This window comes from Hemisphaericaspora subhashii (genome assembly GCF_019202705.1).
Source record: "Hemisphaericaspora subhashii strain CBS 10753 chromosome Unknown scaffold6, whole genome shotgun sequence".
NCBI classification, from domain to species: domain Eukaryota; kingdom Fungi; phylum Ascomycota; class Pichiomycetes; order Serinales; family Debaryomycetaceae; genus Hemisphaericaspora; species Hemisphaericaspora subhashii.
In genome coordinates, this window is record NW_026057209.1 from 100,885 (window position 1) to 119,307 (window position 18,423).

The following is an 18,423-nucleotide window of genomic DNA, read 5'->3' on the forward strand; positions in this document are numbered from 1 at the left end:
GCAAAAAAATTATCATAAATTTAAACGAAACAGGCAGCCAATTGAATCCTTAACTTCCATAACCAATCAAACGAATAAAAATGTCTACAGCATACGCAGAATCATCATCAAAGATCAAACCATCACAAGAAACACAATTGAACGAAGACACCACAGTACCGACATCTTCAGGCAGCACCTCCACCGATTTCCATACAATAGAAGATATAGAACTCCTTGGAGGCACAGTCACAATCACCCCTCTGAATGAACAAGGAGAAGTCCCAGCCGATGTGGATGCAATTAGCGAAATTAATGATCTTACTGTCTTACGTGAACAATTATCTTCTGATGAAGTTGTGACTGGTTCAGGTATACTCAATGTTGAAAAATTAATAAATGAATCTCGTCTTGTTCAAGATGAGGATGAGGATGATTATAGTGATTATGAATCCGAAGTACATGAGACTACTGTTATGACGATTGATGTTTGGGAAATACTAAAGAAGGGGGCTATTAATTTGGTGTTGCCATTTATTAATGGGATGATGTTGGGATTTGGTGAGATATTGGCTCATGAAATTGGATTTAAGTATAATTGGTCAGGTGCTAAGGTTGAACCTCCAAGAAGAATAGAACAAAGAAGAAGAGAACCTTCTAAGTTTTTGTAAATAGAAGAGAGTGGTGTTTCGAGGTTATTGCTTTAAGTATCAGTAATGTATAGCATAATAGCTAGTTGAATAACAAAGTTGTTAATGGCCCTGATGTAATTGTATAATAATAATTACCAGAATAAAACAAAGCTTCCATATGAGTCTGTTGCTTCGTATAATTCAACTCTATACTGTCACCGTGCTGACTACATTTTAAACTGTGACATATGCCAAGCGAATTCACTTGACCAATAGAAAATTTCTTGTGGTTTTTGTTTTGTGGGGTTTACCAAATCGAATCTCTTTTGACATCCACTAGATCTCACCCTATGAAACACATCTTGTAAGGCGCTCGTCTGAAAGCTTGAATTTCACGGATCAATCTCATCCATTATTTCCAATTTACAGTTTAAATTCGGGACCTGCCTCCGGGTTTTTTCAGCCCATCGGAGTTTTTTTCATTCCAATTTTCCCCGGTCCTTAACCCCCTTAATATAAAGTTTAAATTTTTCACTAAATCCCCATTTTTCTTCTTCTTTTTCATCAATTGAGGATTAATAACCAAGTAGTAACTATGTCTGACGATAAAAGAATTGAATCCGATGCATTCGGTGAAATTGCAGTTCCATCCAATAAATATTGGGGAGCCCAAACCCAAAGATCATTAGGGAATTTTGAAATTGGTGATATCAAAATGCCAATCCCAATTATAAAAGCATTTGGAGTTTTAAAAAAAGCCGCCGCAATTGTTAATGAATCTTATGGAACATTAGATCCAAAATTATCCGAAGCGATTAAAACTGCAGCCACGGAAGTTATTGATGGGAAATTTAATGATAATTTCCCCCTTGTGATTTATCAAACTGGTTCTGGAACCCAATCTAATATGAATGCAAATGAAGTTATTTCAAATAGAGCGATTGAAATCTTGGGTGGTGTTAAGGGGACTAAGAAACCTGTTCATCCTAATGACCATTGTAATATGTCACAATCATCTAATGATACATTCCCAAGTGTGATGCATATTGCCGCTGTGACAGAAATTCAAGAACAATTATTACCAAAATTAAAAGATTTACGAGATGCTTTGGATGCTAAAGCTAAGGAGTTTGAAGATATTATTAAAATTGGTAGAACTCATTTACAAGATGCAACTCCATTGACATTAGGACAAGAATTCTCGGGATATGTTACCCAATTAACTTTTGGTATTGCCAGAATTGAACAAACCTTACCTAGATTATCACTCTTAGCCCAAGGTGGTACTGCTGTAGGTACTGGATTAAATACCAAAAAGGGGTTCGACGTCAAAGTAGCTGAAGAAGTTTCCAAAATCACCGGATTACAATTCGAAACTGCCCCCAATAAATTCGAAGCCTTAGCTGCCCATGATGCATTTGTCGAAGCTCCAGGTGCTTTAAACACATTGGCAGTATCTTTATTTAAGATTGCTCAAGATATTAGATATTTAGGTTCTGGTCCAAGATGTGGATATGGTGAATTATCTTTACCTGAAAATGAACCCGGATCTTCAATTATGCCGGGGAAAGTTAATCCAACTCAATGTGAAGCTATGACTATGGTTTGTGCCCAAGTTATGGGTAATCATACTACTATTACTTTCTCAGGTGCCTCGGGACAATTTGAATTGAATGTGTTTAAACCAGTTATGGCATATAATTTATTAAGTTCAATTAGATTATTAGGTGATGCATGTAGATCATTTAGATTACATTGTGTTGAAGGAATCATTGCTAATAAGGAAAAGATTCATAAGATTTTACATGAATCTTTGATGTTGGTTACTGCTTTGAATCCAAAGATTGGTTATGATAATGCTTCTAAAGTTGCTAAGAATGCTCATAAGAAGGGTATTACCCTTAAAGAATCTTGTTTAGAATTGAAGATGTTAACTTCTGAAGAATTTGATGAATGGGTTAGACCAGAAAACATGATTGGTCCAAAGGACTAAATCAACTGTTTTATATATATATAACGATACAAAATATTTATGCTTATCTTAACTATCTATCCTTACACCATCTCTATCAGGAAACACTATATACTCTCTATCTTTACCAATTGGGAAACGTTTAACTTCATTACAATTTAAACATTTATGAATAAGAACATCATTATGAGATGATTTCAGCTTAGACAAGTTTTCCAATCTAATTTGCATAGTTAACCCCGGGATTAATAAACTATTACATTTCTTACATATACTTCTCTTCAGACTTGGTCCTAATTTTAATACTGCTTTCTTTCCAACCAAATCAAGATTTCTAGTCATCGCTCGAGACAAGATGGGTTGATGATTGTGTTGTAAAGAAAGTTGTGTACTTAATTGATAGAGATATGAGACTCTTGCATAATTATCTCGATGTGGAACTCCCTTTGGAGCGTTGCTTCCCTTTTGCTGTTGCTGTTTCTTCTTGGCCATGCGGTCTGTCCTCCTTTGGTGTGTTTCTATCACAACTGTCTAATAGTCTCACTATTCTATCCCTCATAATTAAAAACAAAATTGGAGGGCAAAAACGAAAAAATTAAATTTTCAGAATTTCATTGAAAACTCACAATCAACAACTTACCAGTAGAGATATCAACAACAACATACAAAGTCGAAATAGAAATATATAAATAATAATGAGTGGTTACGATAGTGCATTATCCATTTTCTCGTATGTACTTTTTAAGCTGAGACGATTGAGTTGGAATCAATTGACTTTTGAGTCAATCCATGTCAATTGCCACTTGAAATTGAACAAACCTTACTAACACTTCAAATATAGACCAGATGGACACGTTTTCCGTATGTAACAAAATGAAACCCCCAATTGAATATAAAGAGTCCATACTAACAATTCTTCTCTAGAGGTTGAATACGCATCAGAAGCAGTTAAAAGAGGTACATGTGCCGTTGGAGTTAAAGGTAAAGATACCGTAGTATTAGGTTGTGAAAAGAGAACAACATTGAAATTACAAGATCCTCGTATTACTCCATCCAAGATATGTAAAGTAGATCATCATATCTTATTAGCATTTGCCGGATTGAATGCCGATGCCAGAATATTGGTTGATAAGGCAAGAGTAGAAGCTCAATCTCATAGATTAACTTTAGAAGATGCAGTTTCGGTAGATTATTTGACGAAATATGTTGCTGGGGTCCAACAGAAATATACTCAATCTGGAGGGGTTAGACCGTTTGGAATTGCTACTTTGATTGCTGGATTTGATACGAATGATACAATTCCAAAATTATATCAAACTGAACCTTCTGGGGTATATAATGCGTGGAAAGCTCATGCAATTGGAAGATCCTCTAAAACAGTTAAAGAATTCTTGGAGAAACATTATGAAGAAGATTTAAGTGAAGAAGCAACTATAAAATTAACAATTAAATCATTATTAGAAGTTGTTCAAACCGGAGCTAAAAATATTGAAGTTTCCGTGTTAAAACCAGGAAATGCAATTAAGAATTTAGATTTTGATGAAATTAAGAAATATGTTGATGAAATTGAAGCTGAAAAAGCTGCTGAAGCTGAAAAGAAGAAACCAAAATCAAGAGATTAGTAGTCTTTTTATAGAATCTGTTGTTTTATTAATATATATTTACATCGTAACCTTCTACCTTCTCTTTTTGTTCTTAGATCCCTTCTTATCATCGGCTTTTCTCTTCTTATCATTAGCCGGTGTCTTTGAAACAACCTGGAAGAAACCATCTAATCTACCTTGAACTCCAGTTTTTAATCCTTTCTTTAACTTTTCTGCCCCACTTCTAATTCTATCTTCACTGAACCCTTTTTGTTTAACCATATAATCCACCAAAGCATCTACATCCGGTTCCTTCCATTTCAAAGTCACCTCACTTGCATTCACAACTTCCGGCTTTAAAAATAATTGTCTAGCTTCTTTATATGGCCAATTTTCAGGCACTTTGAATTTCGTCTTTCCTGGATTGTTTTCAATATATTCCACAATCTTCTCTAATGATCCATGTTCTTTAATTAATTTATAAGCCGTAACCGGTCCCACTCCTCTAATAGTTTCACAATAATCACAACCCAATAAAATACACATATCAATAAATTGTTCCTTTGTCATATCCAACCCTTCAATAGCCTCCTTATATGTGATCTGATCAATTGGCATCTTTCTCGCCTCAGCAAACGTTAAATGTCTTAATAAATAAGGAGGTTCATAACATAGCGTATCCATATCCTCAGAAGCTGCCGCAAATACCTTCCCACCCCTGGCTAATTCCGCACATTGAGCTTCTGCCTCACAGGGAGCATTCACATATGGAATCCCCATTAATTCCAACAATTTCTTCGCTTCATCATTTTGTTCTCTTGAGACACGAACTAATCGTTTCTCGAATTTCATCACTTCGGCAACTGTACCTTCATCCTTAATTGAATTCATTTGTTTCTGGGCTTCTTCTCTTCTTAACATTCTTTTTTCTAATTCTCCCCCCTTTAATACGGGTGGTTTTCCATCAAAGACATAGACTGGTTTAATGTTGTTTTCAACCATCCGGATAGTTCTATAGAATAAACCAGATAAATGCGAGGTGGTTTCTCCTTCCAGATTGGTTAATTGTTGTCCATCTGATTGTCTGACGGCAATTAAGAATTGATAGAGACACATGGAGGCATCGATTGCTACTTTTCGACCGAAGAGGTTTTTGAGTTGGAATTCTTTGATTGAATTGGGGGAATGTTCTTTGATTAGTTGATTAAGTCCTTTAACACCCATTTTGTATGTTCTATAAATACTATCACTTTACTAAGGAAAAGGGAAAAGCAATTGTAATTGATGATGACTCTGTTGAAAAAAATATTTTATAAATCAAAACGCGTATGAAAAATAAGAAAACGCGAAATCATTGACATAAATTAATAGTAAGGAAATCCTATAGAGTAAGGAAATCTGTAGGGAACTTGATACTTTAGAGAAAAATGGCAAAAATCTAAATATATCTTTTAAACTAAACAAAGAAAACTATAGTATATATATATCTGTAAGAAGATAACCGATGAAATGAATTTGCTTTATGCTCTATAGCAAGAAAACAGTAGCAAAATCAACCAAAAAACTTTTACATACGAACAGCAGTGGTTGAATTAGCAGCAGGAATACCTTGCATATTTTGAGTAGTACCGTTAGGATTAGTAGAAGTAGCACCTGCTGCTGCTGCAGTAGCAACAGCTTGACCAGCAGATTGTCTATTAGTATTATTCTCTTTCAAAGCAATCAATTGTTTAGATCTAAAAGTTTCATAATGAATTAAAGCAGTAGTTTCAATTAAATCTTGTAAATGAGTTCTGGTTAAGAAATCTCTTAAAAACACAAATTCACATTGACTTACATCTTCAATATTCATTGAACCCCATTTAGTCTTTCTACCTCTAACTAATTCACCATTTATTTGAATTTCTTGTTCAGAACCAGAAATTGCAAATGGAATTAATGATTTAATATCTTCATTTAATTGTCTTTCATCTTCATATAAATCTTCAGAATCATAAGGATAAATATTAAAATTATATTTAATAAATTCTCTTTGTAAAATTTTTTTATATTCACTTCTTTCTTCTAAAGTTAAAGAATCAGATTTTGCAATAATTGGTACAACATTAGCAATTTCACTTAATTTCTTTAAAGCTTGTATATCTAATTGTTTTAATTTTTGACCATTTGGTGATAAGAAATATAAAATACAATGAACTCTTGTATCAGGTAAAAATTTCTCTCTTTGAGCAGTTAATTCTTTTCTTAAATATTGAGAATGTTGTTCTTTAACATATTTAACTAAAGGTTCCCAACATCTTTCATTATTTATTTGATCACCAAATCCTGGAGTATCAATTACATTAATATTTAATCTAACATTATTTTCAACTAAAGAATGTGATGAAACCTTAATTTCAGTAGTTTTTTCAATTGGTTCAGTTGGTGATTTTCTACCACTTGATTCGGTTAATTTAGATGAAAATAATGTATTAATTAATGTTGATTTACCTAATCCTGATCTACCAACAACCATAATATTAAATTGAAAACCTCTTTTTAATAATCTTGATTCAATTTGTGTAGTGATTGTATCAAAACCAACATATTTCAGTGGTTGCCCAATTCCTTGCTCTAATGACATGACTTGCTCTTCTATTTGTTTGTATGTTTATATATATGTATTACCCTTATTCTGAGTGTGTGGTCTAAGGAGTAATAAAATCGATTGATATTTTTGTTGATTCTGTTGTTTGATTGATTGTCGTGTAATTAATGAGAAAAAAAAAATTCAAACCTTTAAATACAAAAAAAATAAAACACGCTTAAGGAAAAAATACAATAGGGATTGTTAAGTACACGACTTATTATGTACTACAATTACTCTATTGAAACATCAATAGCACCAAGCGATTGGAACAGATGATAGCGTAACCAGATTTGAAACAGAATACAAGTATATTTAAAGGTCAAGAAGTCTCAAGAATGAAGTAAATTATGTCGTTATTCTATCTTCAATGTGTTAGTTTGAAGGGAATAGAAGGTATGCGACACAGTGTCTAGAGTCATCTTAGGATGAAGAGATCTATACTTTTTGTAAGACACATAACAATAATTGCTTTGCTTGACAATCTATAGTCTCAATCATTCATTTATATCTGGTTGTTGTTTACAATGATGATACTCAAGAAAGGCTGCAAAATATTTGACCATTTGTACACGACCTTGATTCCACCCAACATTATTTGTGCAAATATACACGACTATCCCATACATTGAAAATTTTTCTTTCAATCAACTTAAAAGGGTTATACATTGAAACCATAGCTAAGTCCAGTATCAACAGACCCAAATGTCATTAACTTTAAGGTTTGGGGCCAGCATAAACGAATCCCTATGGGGACTTATTCCACGTCTCCCAAGGATCGCCATCCGTATCAATAACAACCCATCTTCCATTGGTCATCATGAACATTCTCATGATCATGTCCAATGTGATGAAAGATTACGTGAATTACAAGAACAACTCGAAAACGGAGAAGAGCCATTCATGATAGATAATGGTACTATTCTTAGAGCTGTTCCAAAGAAGAAAGTGTCTTATACTAGAAAAAGAACGAAGTTATATGCTGCAGGAAGGAAACAAATTCAACCATTACAAAATATAGTTAGATGTTCTGCTTGTGGTAGAGTTAAAAGATCGCATTTTATGTGTATGTATTGTTTTGCTGAAATTAGACAATTCTTAAAGGGTAAGAAGAGAGATGCTGGATTATTGAAGGAAGAACCAAAGGTACAAACTGATTTAGACCCTATTGATGAAAGAATTTTATATCCTGGTAAACGTGAAACTCAATATCAATTACGTTTGAAAGAAAAGGATTGGATTCCTAGAAGAGAAGAAGCTCCAATGTATGATAAAGCATTTCTTGTTCATAAAAAGAAGTAAGTAATTGAAAAATTACTTATAAAAGCATGTATATATAAATATATTAAACTTATAATTAATCACTATTTAAATAAAACTAATCAAGAAAGACGCAAGTAATAAAGCTCGATAATACCAAGAACTGAAGCTATTAAATAAACTAAAAACAAAGGACATCGAAAAAGTTCCGGTTATTCTAAGGTGCAAGTCTAAATATTTGCCATTCTGGGTCTTCTATCTTCTCTCTTCTGTAAGTTATACGATCATGTAATCTACTCATACCACCTTGCCAAAATTCAACTTCTAAAGGTTCAATTCTAACACCTCCCCAATGTTCAGGACAAGGGATTTTTTCATCAGGTAATTCTTTAAATTCATCTTGATATTTAGCATTAATTTGATCTAAATCATCTCTAGATTGAATTACCGAACTTTGTGGACTTGACCATGCACCAATCTTAGAACCTCTTGGACGAGTATGGAAATATCTTTCACTAGTTTCTCGAGTAACATGTTCCATAATCCCTTCAACTCTAACTTGTCTTTGAATATGAGGCCAAAAAAATGTTAATGAAGCATATTTATTACTTTCAAAATCAGCAGCCTTTTTTGAAGTATGCCAATTTGAATAAATTATAAATCCAAATTGATCTAATTCTTTTAATAAAACAATTCTAGAAGATACTCTACCACTTGGTAATCTTGCAGTTGAAAAATTCGTAGATTCAACAATTATATCGGAATTTTCAGGTAATTCATTCTTAGCTTCTTGAAACCATTTGTTGAATTGTAAGAATGGATCCGGTTGTACCTCAGTTTCATTTAAATGACCCTTGGTATATTGATAAGTTTCAGGAGCAAACAAGATAGGTTGTTGAGTAGTGGTCTCAGGATCTACTGGTCTTTTGTTTGACATGGCTCTCTTAATTGTATTGGTGGTTGCGTATTTTTGTTTGGTAATAATCTGCTTAAACATTTAAAAACAACAAGTAAATTATTTGAAGTCAATCAGGTGGTTTTTAAATGAAAGAGAATTAAAATGAGTAAACTTTTTCTTTGAAAAGAATCACAAAACCGAACCCGAAAAAATTCAGAATCCTAACCAACCAAAAAATAATAATTTAAGTCACTTCATATGTTATTTATTCAGTACTTCGATCAGTTTTGTGTATCTTTCTCGGTTACTCTCCACCATTTTAATGAACTCTTATCCTGTTCAAGTCATGTATTTCTTTGATATTTTTAAACTTCCTTTTCGTTTTATGAACGAAGTCAAACTAACATTTCGTAGATGTTGCTACCATGGCGACGGGATCTTCAACCCGTTAGATCCAAAATTTCAATACTGAACAGTACGGGATGGGGCGTGGTTGCAACTGGAATATTTTCAAAGCTTAATCTTGCTTCAAGAATTCACCTGTTCTTGTAAATGTCTTAGCGGAATCAGAGTCAATTTTGAAACTGGATAAAGATGACATTCGTAAACTAAGCCTCGATAAGCGAAATAACAGAACCTGACATCGAAAGTTTCTTTTATGATTCAATTGACATTTATTATGTACAGCATTATTATAATCTCATGTCCATCTCATGCACTGGAAAAAATAAAAATCATGCGAGTTTGAAAAAAAAAAAATTCCAATATGGTGAAAAATTTCAAATCATCATTAATTTAACAAAAATTTGAAACTCCAACCCCTAAAAACACCTTCATGACCGTCTGTGAACCACCCCTCAAGAAACAGAAACAGGAGTACATATATCCAAATGCTTCCCGTGCCATTTCTACCCATAGTATATCCCCACGTCATCCCCTAAATATAAAACCTAGTGGGAATTCATTTTTAGCCACTGATCCAATACTAAGAACCAAACGAAATGACCTTCTCGGTTCATTTGCTTGCCTTCCCGATGAATTAATAATGGAAATAATAGGATATGTAACCGATGTCAACAGTCTCAAGAATTTATCTCATGTATCACGAATTTTTTATGCGTTTTTATATGATGAAGAAGTATGGAAAAAATTATATATCAAAAATATTCAATTATATCATGATAAACCATGGTTAGGATCTTGGAGAAATACAGTTCTAGGAATACCGGCTGATCAATCGGCTAATTTGCAATTGATGGATAATTTATTATGTTCTGATTTAATATATCGTCCTTTTCAATGTTCTCAGATCAACTATCGTAAATTATTTGCAAAGATATTGACTGAAGAAGAAAGATATCACCAAGATAGTATCTTAGGTCAATTGGGCAAACTCCCACCGGGCCGTATTCAACGTATCAATGAAAGTAACCTTACCCTTGAAGAATTCAATACCCAATACAACAATATCCCATTCATCCTTACAAATCCAGATAGTACGCGATGGCCAAAATGGACATTTGAAAGCTTATTACAACGATTCCCCGATGTGAAATTCCGTCAAGAAGCAGTCGAATGGAACTTATCCAAATATTCCCAATATCTTGACCATAACCGAGATGAAAACCCCCTTTATTTATTCGATTGTAATAGTCCGGCAATGCAAACCATACGTCAAGAATATAAAGTCCCCCAAATCTTCCAATCCGATCTATTTTCAGTATTTGAGGGCCATTGTCGTCCTGACCATGCCTGGTTAATAATGGGTTCAGCAAGACTGGGATCTACTTTTCATAAAGACCCAAATCATACTTCTGCATTCAATGTTGCTATCCAAGGTCATAAATTATGGGTCATGCTTCCTCCACATATTTCTCCACCGGGAGTAGCTGCTTCAGAAGATGAAAGTGAAGTCACTTCCCCCGTGGGAATTGCGGAATGGTGTCTATCCGGATTCTTTAATGATTCATTAAAGTTAGAAGATGATGGTTGTTTGGTGGGTATAACTTGTCCTGGGGAATGTATGTATGTACCTGCTGGCTGGTGGCATCTGGTTATAAATATTGATGATTCAATTGCAATTACTCAAAATTTTATACCTGAATCTAAATTAGGGGATGTATTGGATTTTTTGAAAAATAAACCTGGACAAATTAGTGGATTTAGACCAAGGGAAGTTAAATCAACTTTGGATTATTTGATTAAGGATAGGGAAATTGATAATGATGATATGAAGGATTATTGTGAGAAGTTTGGTAATTTGAGTAATGGTGTGGATTTGAATGAAGATTGTGGTGAGATTGAAGGATTACCACCAATGCCAATCTTTGAAATGTTTAAGCTGTTATTGATATTGAATGATAAGCAAGCAGAATTGGAAGATGGATTGAAGAAATTGGAAAGGATTGAATTGAAGAATTATGAAAAGGAAACTGGGAAGAGTAAGACTTGGGAGAAGTTAACTGAACAGCCTACCACTGGAGGAGCATTCTCGTTTAATTTTGAAGAAAGTGATGATGAGTAGGCAGACCACCTCTTGGATCTTGCCAATCGTGTTTATGTATTTATTCTCTTAGACTGTATATATTTAGCTATCAGTAACTATGAAGATATATGCCACGAATTGAAAGTGATCCTCTATCTTGGCAGCACAAAATGGTTGTAAAAAAAAATCCTCAAATAAAATTGGTTGCAAAAAAAAAAATTCAATTTCCATAACAAGCTTTTAGTTCGTATTACTTTTAATGCAATTGATAATAGATGATACGTTATTGATACTGTCACAGGAGTGAGTAGTAACAAGCTTAATGTCACGTTACTTCCTTAACAAGAAATTTGTGAAATGGCTCAGGAAATCTCAGGTGGTAAATCATTGGCAACACTTCCTAGCAAGGTACCCCATACAAACACAATACCAAGTCACTCTGGACATAGGTCGCCCTGGTCATAGGTCACTCCGGTCATATTCCATCTACATTTACAAATCTACATTGAAGGCGTCATAATGAACAAAAAAATCAATCTTTATCTAATACGTTATTAAAATATAAACTTAAACTATATGATTAATTAGCCAATTAAAATTTTTGGATAGTTTCATAGAAAGTCTTACCTTGAATTCTGGCAATTTCCTTTTCCAATTCAGAAGGTTGTCTAGAACCATCACCACCAGCAAAAGTACCAGCACCGTATGGAGAACCACCATGAACTTCATCCAAATTGGTCAATAATGGGAAAGCATTAGCATAACCCAATGGAACAAAGGTAATACCATGATGAATCAAAACAGATAAAGAGTTTAAGACAGTGGTTTCTTGACCACCACCTGGGGTACCAGTAGAAACGAAAATACCAGCAACCTTACCAGCAAGAGCACCCTTAACCCATAAACCACCAGTAGCATCCCAGAAAGCCTTGAATTGAGCTGGGTAGTTACCATATCTGGTTGGAACACCGAGTAAGAAAGCATCGTATTGTTCCAAGGTTTCATTAGTGGCAATTGGATATTCTGGCTTTTCTGGGGCATGTAATAATTTCAAAACGTCATCAGATAAGGTTTCTGGAACTTGAAAGATATCAGCTTGACCACCTGCTTGTTCAACCCCCTTCCTTTCTTCTTCTGCCATTTGGGCAATGTGGTGGTACATGGAATAGATAATAATTGCAACTTTTGGAGCCATTGTGTTTGATGTATGTAATTGAGTTGTGATGGAAGATTACTGAATTGATCAGATAAAGAAAGGTAAAATATTCAATCTTAAAAAAAAGAGATGATTTGATAATTTATTTATATTATTTGGAAATTGCATTTAGTGTGGCTCCCCCCTTCTCCCCTGCCTCCTTCTCCATTTATTAGTCCGGAATTAACCTGAAAAGTAAAAAGTGAAAAATTATTCAAGAATTACTAAAAAACAAAATAAAAAATAAAAATACAAATAGAAAAATAAGCTTCGGTTTAGTAATTCATTCCAGATTGTTCCACGTACCAAGAGCTAATACAATAATTATAAATCAACAAAGACAAGAAAAGAATTCCAAATCCGATCGCTTTTCAAAATCATTGCAATTGTGCACGCGTCAGTGTATTAGAGATTGAAAGCTTTTGTGGCGTTATGAATAAATTACCTGTCATACTTTAGTAATACTTCATAAATGCAACTTTCCACAACTCTAAATGAATTTTTATACATTTATTAATAATTTTTTAGTAAAATAAAGAATAAGGGCGCAAAATCACAAAAACAAATTCCAGAAAGAACCAAAAAAATAAATTCCTCATGTACAAAGACCAAAAAGGTATTGAAGGTGGTGTTCAACGTGTTCCGTTTATGGCTACAAAACGACCCTTCAACAGCCCAGAGAAGCATTAGATTTTCTGTCACATCGTCAATTGATGTCAATTGAGTCCCAAAGGGTCAATTTTACGAAACCACAAAGGATCCAGTTCCAAATTGGGTAAAGCCCGAGACATTTCGAACGGCTACACAATTCGCTCATAATATTCGTTAGTCGTTAAACCAATGACAATAAGGGACAATTAAAAATAATATTCCATAGACTTTTCTTATCGATTCTGTCTCCTAAACTGTACGATCACTCGTTATATCAAGAAGATAATCATCAAAAACTAACTTGAGATCCGTCATTTAATTTTTCATCCCCCCAATTGAAAACCGAATCAATCGCGTCCAGGTACCATTTAAGGATCCATCTTCCGGTATCAGCATTTGCCCTGAAGGAAACACTTTTTTGCGATAAGCCAAGAAGTCGCTTCGGTGTTAATGATGATTTAAATCCTATCAATTGGTCTGTATATCTTGGATTAATAATGTGGTGGTGGCATATTTGAAAGATTTGACTTTCACTAATTGACTTTAGTAAAAATTAGAAGGTTATTTTTTTTATGGTTTTGTGTCATTAGTTAATTTTAGTAAGAGATTTGTTAATTTTAATTCATGGCAAAAAAAGAAAGCTTTAAATTATTTTTTATTTTCCATATTTTAATTTTTCAATTCCTTGACTATTTCTCTCTCATAGCCAATATTTTCAATGTTCAAATAAATTGTTACAAAAACCCCTTCAATTCCAATTGAATTTTTTCATTCATCTCTCTTCTTTCTTGTTGTGTTCCCTTTGTTACCCTCCCTATCGATTGCAAAAATTATCAAGATGAAGGTTGCTATTATTGTATACTCCACATATGGCCATATAGTAACTATGGCCCGTTCCGTGAAAGAAGGGGCAGAACGTGCAGGTATTGCTACAAATGTCGATATTCTTCAAGTCCCAGAAACTTTATCTCAAGAAATCTTAGATAAAATGCACGCACCTCCAAAAGCTGATGATATCCCAATTGCAACCACGAAGAAATTATTAGAATATGATGCATACATATTTGGGGTTCCTACTAGATTCGGACACGCAGCTGCTCAATTGCATGCCTATTGGGATGCAACTGGTGGTCTTTGGGCTCAAGGACAATTACACGGGAAACCTGCTGGTATATTCGTATCAACTGGAACTACAAATGGAGGTCAAGAAGCCACTGCCCGTAACTTTATAGAATATTTTGTTCATCATGGTATGCCATATGTTCCGTTAGGTTATTCTACACTTTTTGATGAATTCAATAGAAATGAGGTTAGAGGTGGAAGTCCATATGGTGCAGGTACTTATGCTGGGGCTGATGGGAGTAGATCTCCAACTGAATTGGAAAAGAGCATGGCTGCTCAACAAGGTAAAGATTTCGTCAAGACTGCCATTAAATTTGTAGCAACCCTTCCTCCAAATTCAAAATCTATCCCACTTGAAGAAGAAGAAGACGTTGATCCTCTTGCTGGAAAGGCTCCTGTTGAGAAGGCTAAAGAGGGTGCAACTGAAAAGACTAAAGATGGGAAGAAGACAATTACAGGAACTGGAGAGACCGTTGCAGCTACCACTGCTGCTCCAACTACCGCTGGCGCTAGAGCCCAGCAAACTTCTCAAACTCCTGAAACTGAAGAGAAGGGATTCTGTTCTAAATGTATAGTTATGTGATTTTTTATTCAACTGCGATGCTTCACTACCTTAATATACAATATTAATTATTTGATTCGGTTGGGGTTTATATTTTGACTACTTGTATAATAGTGTATATAATACTTCCAAGTTAGCTGCAAATCTACTTTCCAACCAAAAATTATGTGCGCTACCGTGTTAATTGTTCTGGTCTTATTCTCGCAGTGCCTAGCCTTTATGAACTCTGGCAAGGAAGCATTCATTGAAATCCATCTCGATTTACCTTTCCTTTCTTTCAAACGATTAGATGCGCTGTGAGTTGGACCAGTAATACTATAAATTCCTAGACCCTAAGAGTTGCTTCATTTCTTCTTCAGATGATCACTTTTTGCCAAAATAATGACAAAATGAAGAAATAATACCAGAAAGAAAATTTGACTAAATCTAGGAAGATCTTTGTTATGTTTAGTTATTCAAAAGCTAATTAATTATATAGACATGTCATTTCTAATTGAATTGCAACTTGAAGTGTTGGAATTGTAAGAAATATCCAATCATAGATTAATAGCGCTACCAGTCATCAACACGTGAATTGCACGCGGAAATCACGTTCGTCATTATTCAGATTTAGTGCTTACCCGGCTTAGAGTGACTCTGACATGGCTGGGGAATACCCTACTGAGTAACATGGAGCTTTCAAATCGATTTATTGGACCACTTATAGTTATATCGGACTTCAACTGAATACTTAGTGTTGATTGCACTTTATAGTTAAATTATCTAAGTTTTACACACAAAGCTCCTTAGTGATTTTTCAGTCGGAGATGCTACCACTCCGTTGGGGAAAGCCTATTTAACTTCTCCCTGGATCACAGATTTTTAAATTAGACGAAACTGGAAGATCCATGCTTTGGATCCTACTTTTCCCGCCTGAAGTTGTTCAGATTATATTTGATGATATACCTCTCCCGTACCTGCGGGAGTATATCGACATAGATCAAATTGGCGTGTATGCATTCAATTCATTATACTCCAATATCGTGATCGTTGATTGCGCAAGTGAATATCGCAGTTCCATAAAGATGCCCAAGGCTCTACCTGGCGAGACAGATGTATTTTCAAGACCTTTCAATTGCAAGAAAATCCATGGTAGTTTAAAATATCCGGGGAATTTACCCTTTAATAATAGAGTCAGAGATTGGAAAGCCCCCGCAGAATATTTTTTAGATTTGGAAGAGTTTATTGAGTTTATTCAGGTAAATCCAAAGTTTTCTCCGTCAAAGATAACATTTGTTAGGCCCAGGGATTTGCTAAGGTTCCAATCAGTTTGCTCTGACATGAGTTCCAAAGTACGAAGGATCCATTTGTATACTAAATTGGACATCAAAAGGGAGGCTTACTTCGACAACGAGTTTGGAGACTGCGAGAAAGTGATGTGCAGTGCAATTCCCAATGTAAGATACAGTTACATATTAAGAGACATTGATCCTTTAGATGTGCGGCTTCCACACCTCATGTACTATGTTCTGCTAATTGAATGTCCAATAGGGAATTTTGAAACTACATTTAAAGGACTTTCCATTACACACCTTGTACTTGATTTGGTTGAAATAAATGCTGATGATTTGGAGTTCCTTCCTAGTACTGTAAAATATTTATCATTGAAGCGATCGTTGTGGCTGAACTCGAATGTGTTGGACATAAAGTTCCCTCCTCATTTGATTGAATTAGACATCAATCAGTTTGGGGATAGTTGTACTAGGGTGGTTGATCTACTGGCTTTAAATAAGCTTCGCTATCTTAAAATTTCTCCATTACAGATCACAGCATTTTCGGATTTAAAATTACCAAAATCCATTGAGATGTTAAAATTAGGGGCTTCTAGGTTGGAAAGCTTAGATGGAATAGAAGAGTATAAGAATCTACATAGCATGTATTTTCAGCCATATATCGATCCATATTTTAATACGCAATGGTATATTTCCGAAGAAGATGGTTGGGTTGACTTGTGGGAGGATAAAACTTTATTTTGTGCACAACATTACTGGGCAGGAGCTTTTGGCTTAACTCGCTTTCCAAAAGCACGAATTAACAAACTTCAGATCAGTGGTAATTACGGAAGTCCGGAGCTTCGGACCTGGCTGTGTTTACATATTGATAGTTATCCTAATTTGACAGTTTTGGATCTATCTAACACGTCGTTGTCACTGATTACTTCGTGGATATTCCCAGAGACCTTGATGGTGTTGAGCCTTTCTTCATGCGGTATTCTTAAATTCCAGAATCATAATGTGGCCAATTTAAAAAACATACGAAGATTGAGCTTGCATGATAATGGATTAATCACTGTAGAAGATCTTCTAGAAACCCTTTCTTCGAGTTTGAAAGAGCTTGACTTGCTGGTTAACATGATTTCTAAGTTTCAGGGCTCTTATTTATCATTAATATCCCTTAATTTATCACTCAATGATTTACCTATACCTACCCATGAGAATCTCAGCGTGCCAGATTGTTGTGAAAGATTGTGTTTGGATAATAATTGGATTTCAGAATTTGAGAAATCATTCCACTTTCCAAAGAATTTGAAAGAATTATCTATCAACGAAAGCAATTTAACCTCAATAAACAATGAAAACTTTTTCAATAAACTTCCACAGGGCTTACGTTATCTTCTTTTAGGATTTCATGAACAGCCTACCGAGACCCTGGCCAATTGGAATTTCCCAAAAAGTTTACGCCAATTATGCTTAAAAAATGCTTCTCCAATGTTGGCACTCAATGACCTTCCATACTTGGAAGAATTGGTGGTAACGGATTCAGTGACCATGTTAGATCTGCTCCCGCCAAGTTTAAAGAAGATGGAATTGGAGGATTGGACAGGATCGTTAGCCCGCTTGGTTAATTTAGAGGTGGTTCTGTTGTCAGGATGGGAATATGATAAAAACGACCTCGATTCAGTGACTAAAAATATACTTGTTCCAGAATCAGTTAAATATATCACAGTTTATGATCCTGATGCTTCTCTGGTAGTTGATTTTAGAAGATGCAAACAATTACATTATATCGAGTTACGAGAGTGCTCCCTTGATAAATTTACAGAGTGCATGCTAGAATTGCTTGAGAGCAATCCTCGAATTCGAGTTCATTTGGGGGCACTGATGTCATTTTTAGAAAACAGCACACTTGAAAATTTGCGAGAGCTGGGGGGATTGGTATACGATGATTTAGCTGCGTCGTGATTTAATGAATAGGATATATTACGATCGAACACTATTATTCTAATTACAGACAGCTACTATCCATGATCTTCAATTGAGAGGCATGCACGTGCTCCATAAATTTGGAATACGGGCCAGCATAAAATAATACCGCCAGCGTAATTATTATTAGCTGTCATTTACAATTTAGAATCAAGCGGATGTTAGTATCTAAAATTGGAGCGAAAAACTGCTATAGATATTAATTTGAAGGAAGCG

At 34.7% G+C, this 18,423-nt stretch overlaps 11 protein-coding genes across 11 annotated transcripts; 6 read left to right on the plus strand and 5 right to left on the minus strand. All coding sequences in view use genetic code 12, as the record gives it.

The window, feature by feature from the left end:
• Nucleotides 1-80: 80 nt before the first annotated feature.
• MIM1 (Mim1p) lies at nt 81-650 on the plus strand (the record flags this gene model as incomplete). Its single annotated transcript, XM_049410339.1, has 1 exon — nt 81-650. One exon carries the CDS (start codon nt 81-83, stop codon nt 648-650), a length of 570 nt encoding a protein of 189 aa, XP_049266048.1.
• A 556-nt stretch (nt 651-1,206) lies between these two features.
• On the plus strand, nt 1,207-2,604 carry FUM11 (fumarase; the record flags this gene model as incomplete). Its single annotated transcript, XM_049410340.1, has 1 exon — nt 1,207-2,604. One exon carries the CDS (start codon nt 1,207-1,209, stop codon nt 2,602-2,604), a length of 1,398 nt encoding a protein of 465 aa, XP_049266049.1.
• Nucleotides 2,605-2,652: 48 nt separating this feature from the next.
• On the minus strand, nt 2,653-3,075 carry RPR2 (ribonuclease P protein subunit; the record flags this gene model as incomplete). Its single annotated transcript, XM_049410341.1, has 1 exon — nt 2,653-3,075. The coding sequence occupies one exon, from the start codon at nt 3,073-3,075 to the stop codon at nt 2,653-2,655; it is 423 nt and encodes a 140-aa protein (XP_049266050.1).
• A 203-nt stretch (nt 3,076-3,278) lies between these two features.
• PRE6 (proteasome core particle subunit alpha 4) lies at nt 3,279-4,205 on the plus strand (the record flags this gene model as incomplete). The annotated part of the gene is made up of 3 exons (XM_049410342.1): nt 3,279-3,313; nt 3,425-3,444; nt 3,508-4,205. 3 exons carry the CDS (start codon nt 3,279-3,281, stop codon nt 4,203-4,205), a joined length of 753 nt encoding a protein of 250 aa, XP_049266051.1.
• A 54-nt stretch (nt 4,206-4,259) lies between these two features.
• Nucleotides 4,260-5,390, minus strand: J8A68_000645 (multifunctional nuclease; the record flags this gene model as incomplete). Its single annotated transcript, XM_049410343.1, has 1 exon — nt 4,260-5,390. The coding sequence occupies one exon, from the start codon at nt 5,388-5,390 to the stop codon at nt 4,260-4,262; it is 1,131 nt and encodes a 376-aa protein (XP_049266052.1).
• A 343-nt stretch (nt 5,391-5,733) lies between these two features.
• Nucleotides 5,734-6,789, minus strand: CDC10 (septin; the record flags this gene model as incomplete). Its single annotated transcript, XM_049410344.1, has 1 exon — nt 5,734-6,789. The coding sequence occupies one exon, from the start codon at nt 6,787-6,789 to the stop codon at nt 5,734-5,736; it is 1,056 nt and encodes a 351-aa protein (XP_049266053.1).
• A 708-nt stretch (nt 6,790-7,497) lies between these two features.
• Nucleotides 7,498-8,094, plus strand: J8A68_000647 (mitochondrial 54S ribosomal protein bL32m; the record flags this gene model as incomplete). Its single annotated transcript, XM_049410346.1, has 1 exon — nt 7,498-8,094. The coding sequence occupies one exon, from the start codon at nt 7,498-7,500 to the stop codon at nt 8,092-8,094; it is 597 nt and encodes a 198-aa protein (XP_049266054.1).
• A 175-nt stretch (nt 8,095-8,269) lies between these two features.
• PDX3 (pyridoxamine-phosphate oxidase) lies at nt 8,270-8,989 on the minus strand (the record flags this gene model as incomplete). The annotated part of the gene is made up of 1 exon (XM_049410347.1): nt 8,270-8,989. The coding sequence occupies one exon, from the start codon at nt 8,987-8,989 to the stop codon at nt 8,270-8,272; it is 720 nt and encodes a 239-aa protein (XP_049266055.1).
• Nucleotides 8,990-9,785: 796 nt separating this feature from the next.
• Nucleotides 9,786-11,474, plus strand: J8A68_000649 (uncharacterized protein; the record flags this gene model as incomplete). Its single annotated transcript, XM_049410348.1, has 1 exon — nt 9,786-11,474. The coding sequence occupies one exon, from the start codon at nt 9,786-9,788 to the stop codon at nt 11,472-11,474; it is 1,689 nt and encodes a 562-aa protein (XP_049266056.1).
• Nucleotides 11,475-12,027: 553 nt separating this feature from the next.
• J8A68_000650 (uncharacterized protein) lies at nt 12,028-12,630 on the minus strand (the record flags this gene model as incomplete). The annotated part of the gene is made up of 1 exon (XM_049410349.1): nt 12,028-12,630. One exon carries the CDS (start codon nt 12,628-12,630, stop codon nt 12,028-12,030), a length of 603 nt encoding a protein of 200 aa, XP_049266057.1.
• A 1,537-nt stretch (nt 12,631-14,167) lies between these two features.
• J8A68_000651 (uncharacterized protein) lies at nt 14,168-18,186 on the plus strand (the record flags this gene model as incomplete). Its single annotated transcript, XM_049410350.1, has 2 exons — nt 14,168-14,972; nt 15,836-18,186. The coding sequence occupies 2 exons, from the start codon at nt 14,168-14,170 to the stop codon at nt 18,184-18,186; spliced, it is 3,156 nt and encodes a 1,051-aa protein (XP_049266058.1).
• Nucleotides 18,187-18,423: the final 237 nt, after the last annotated feature.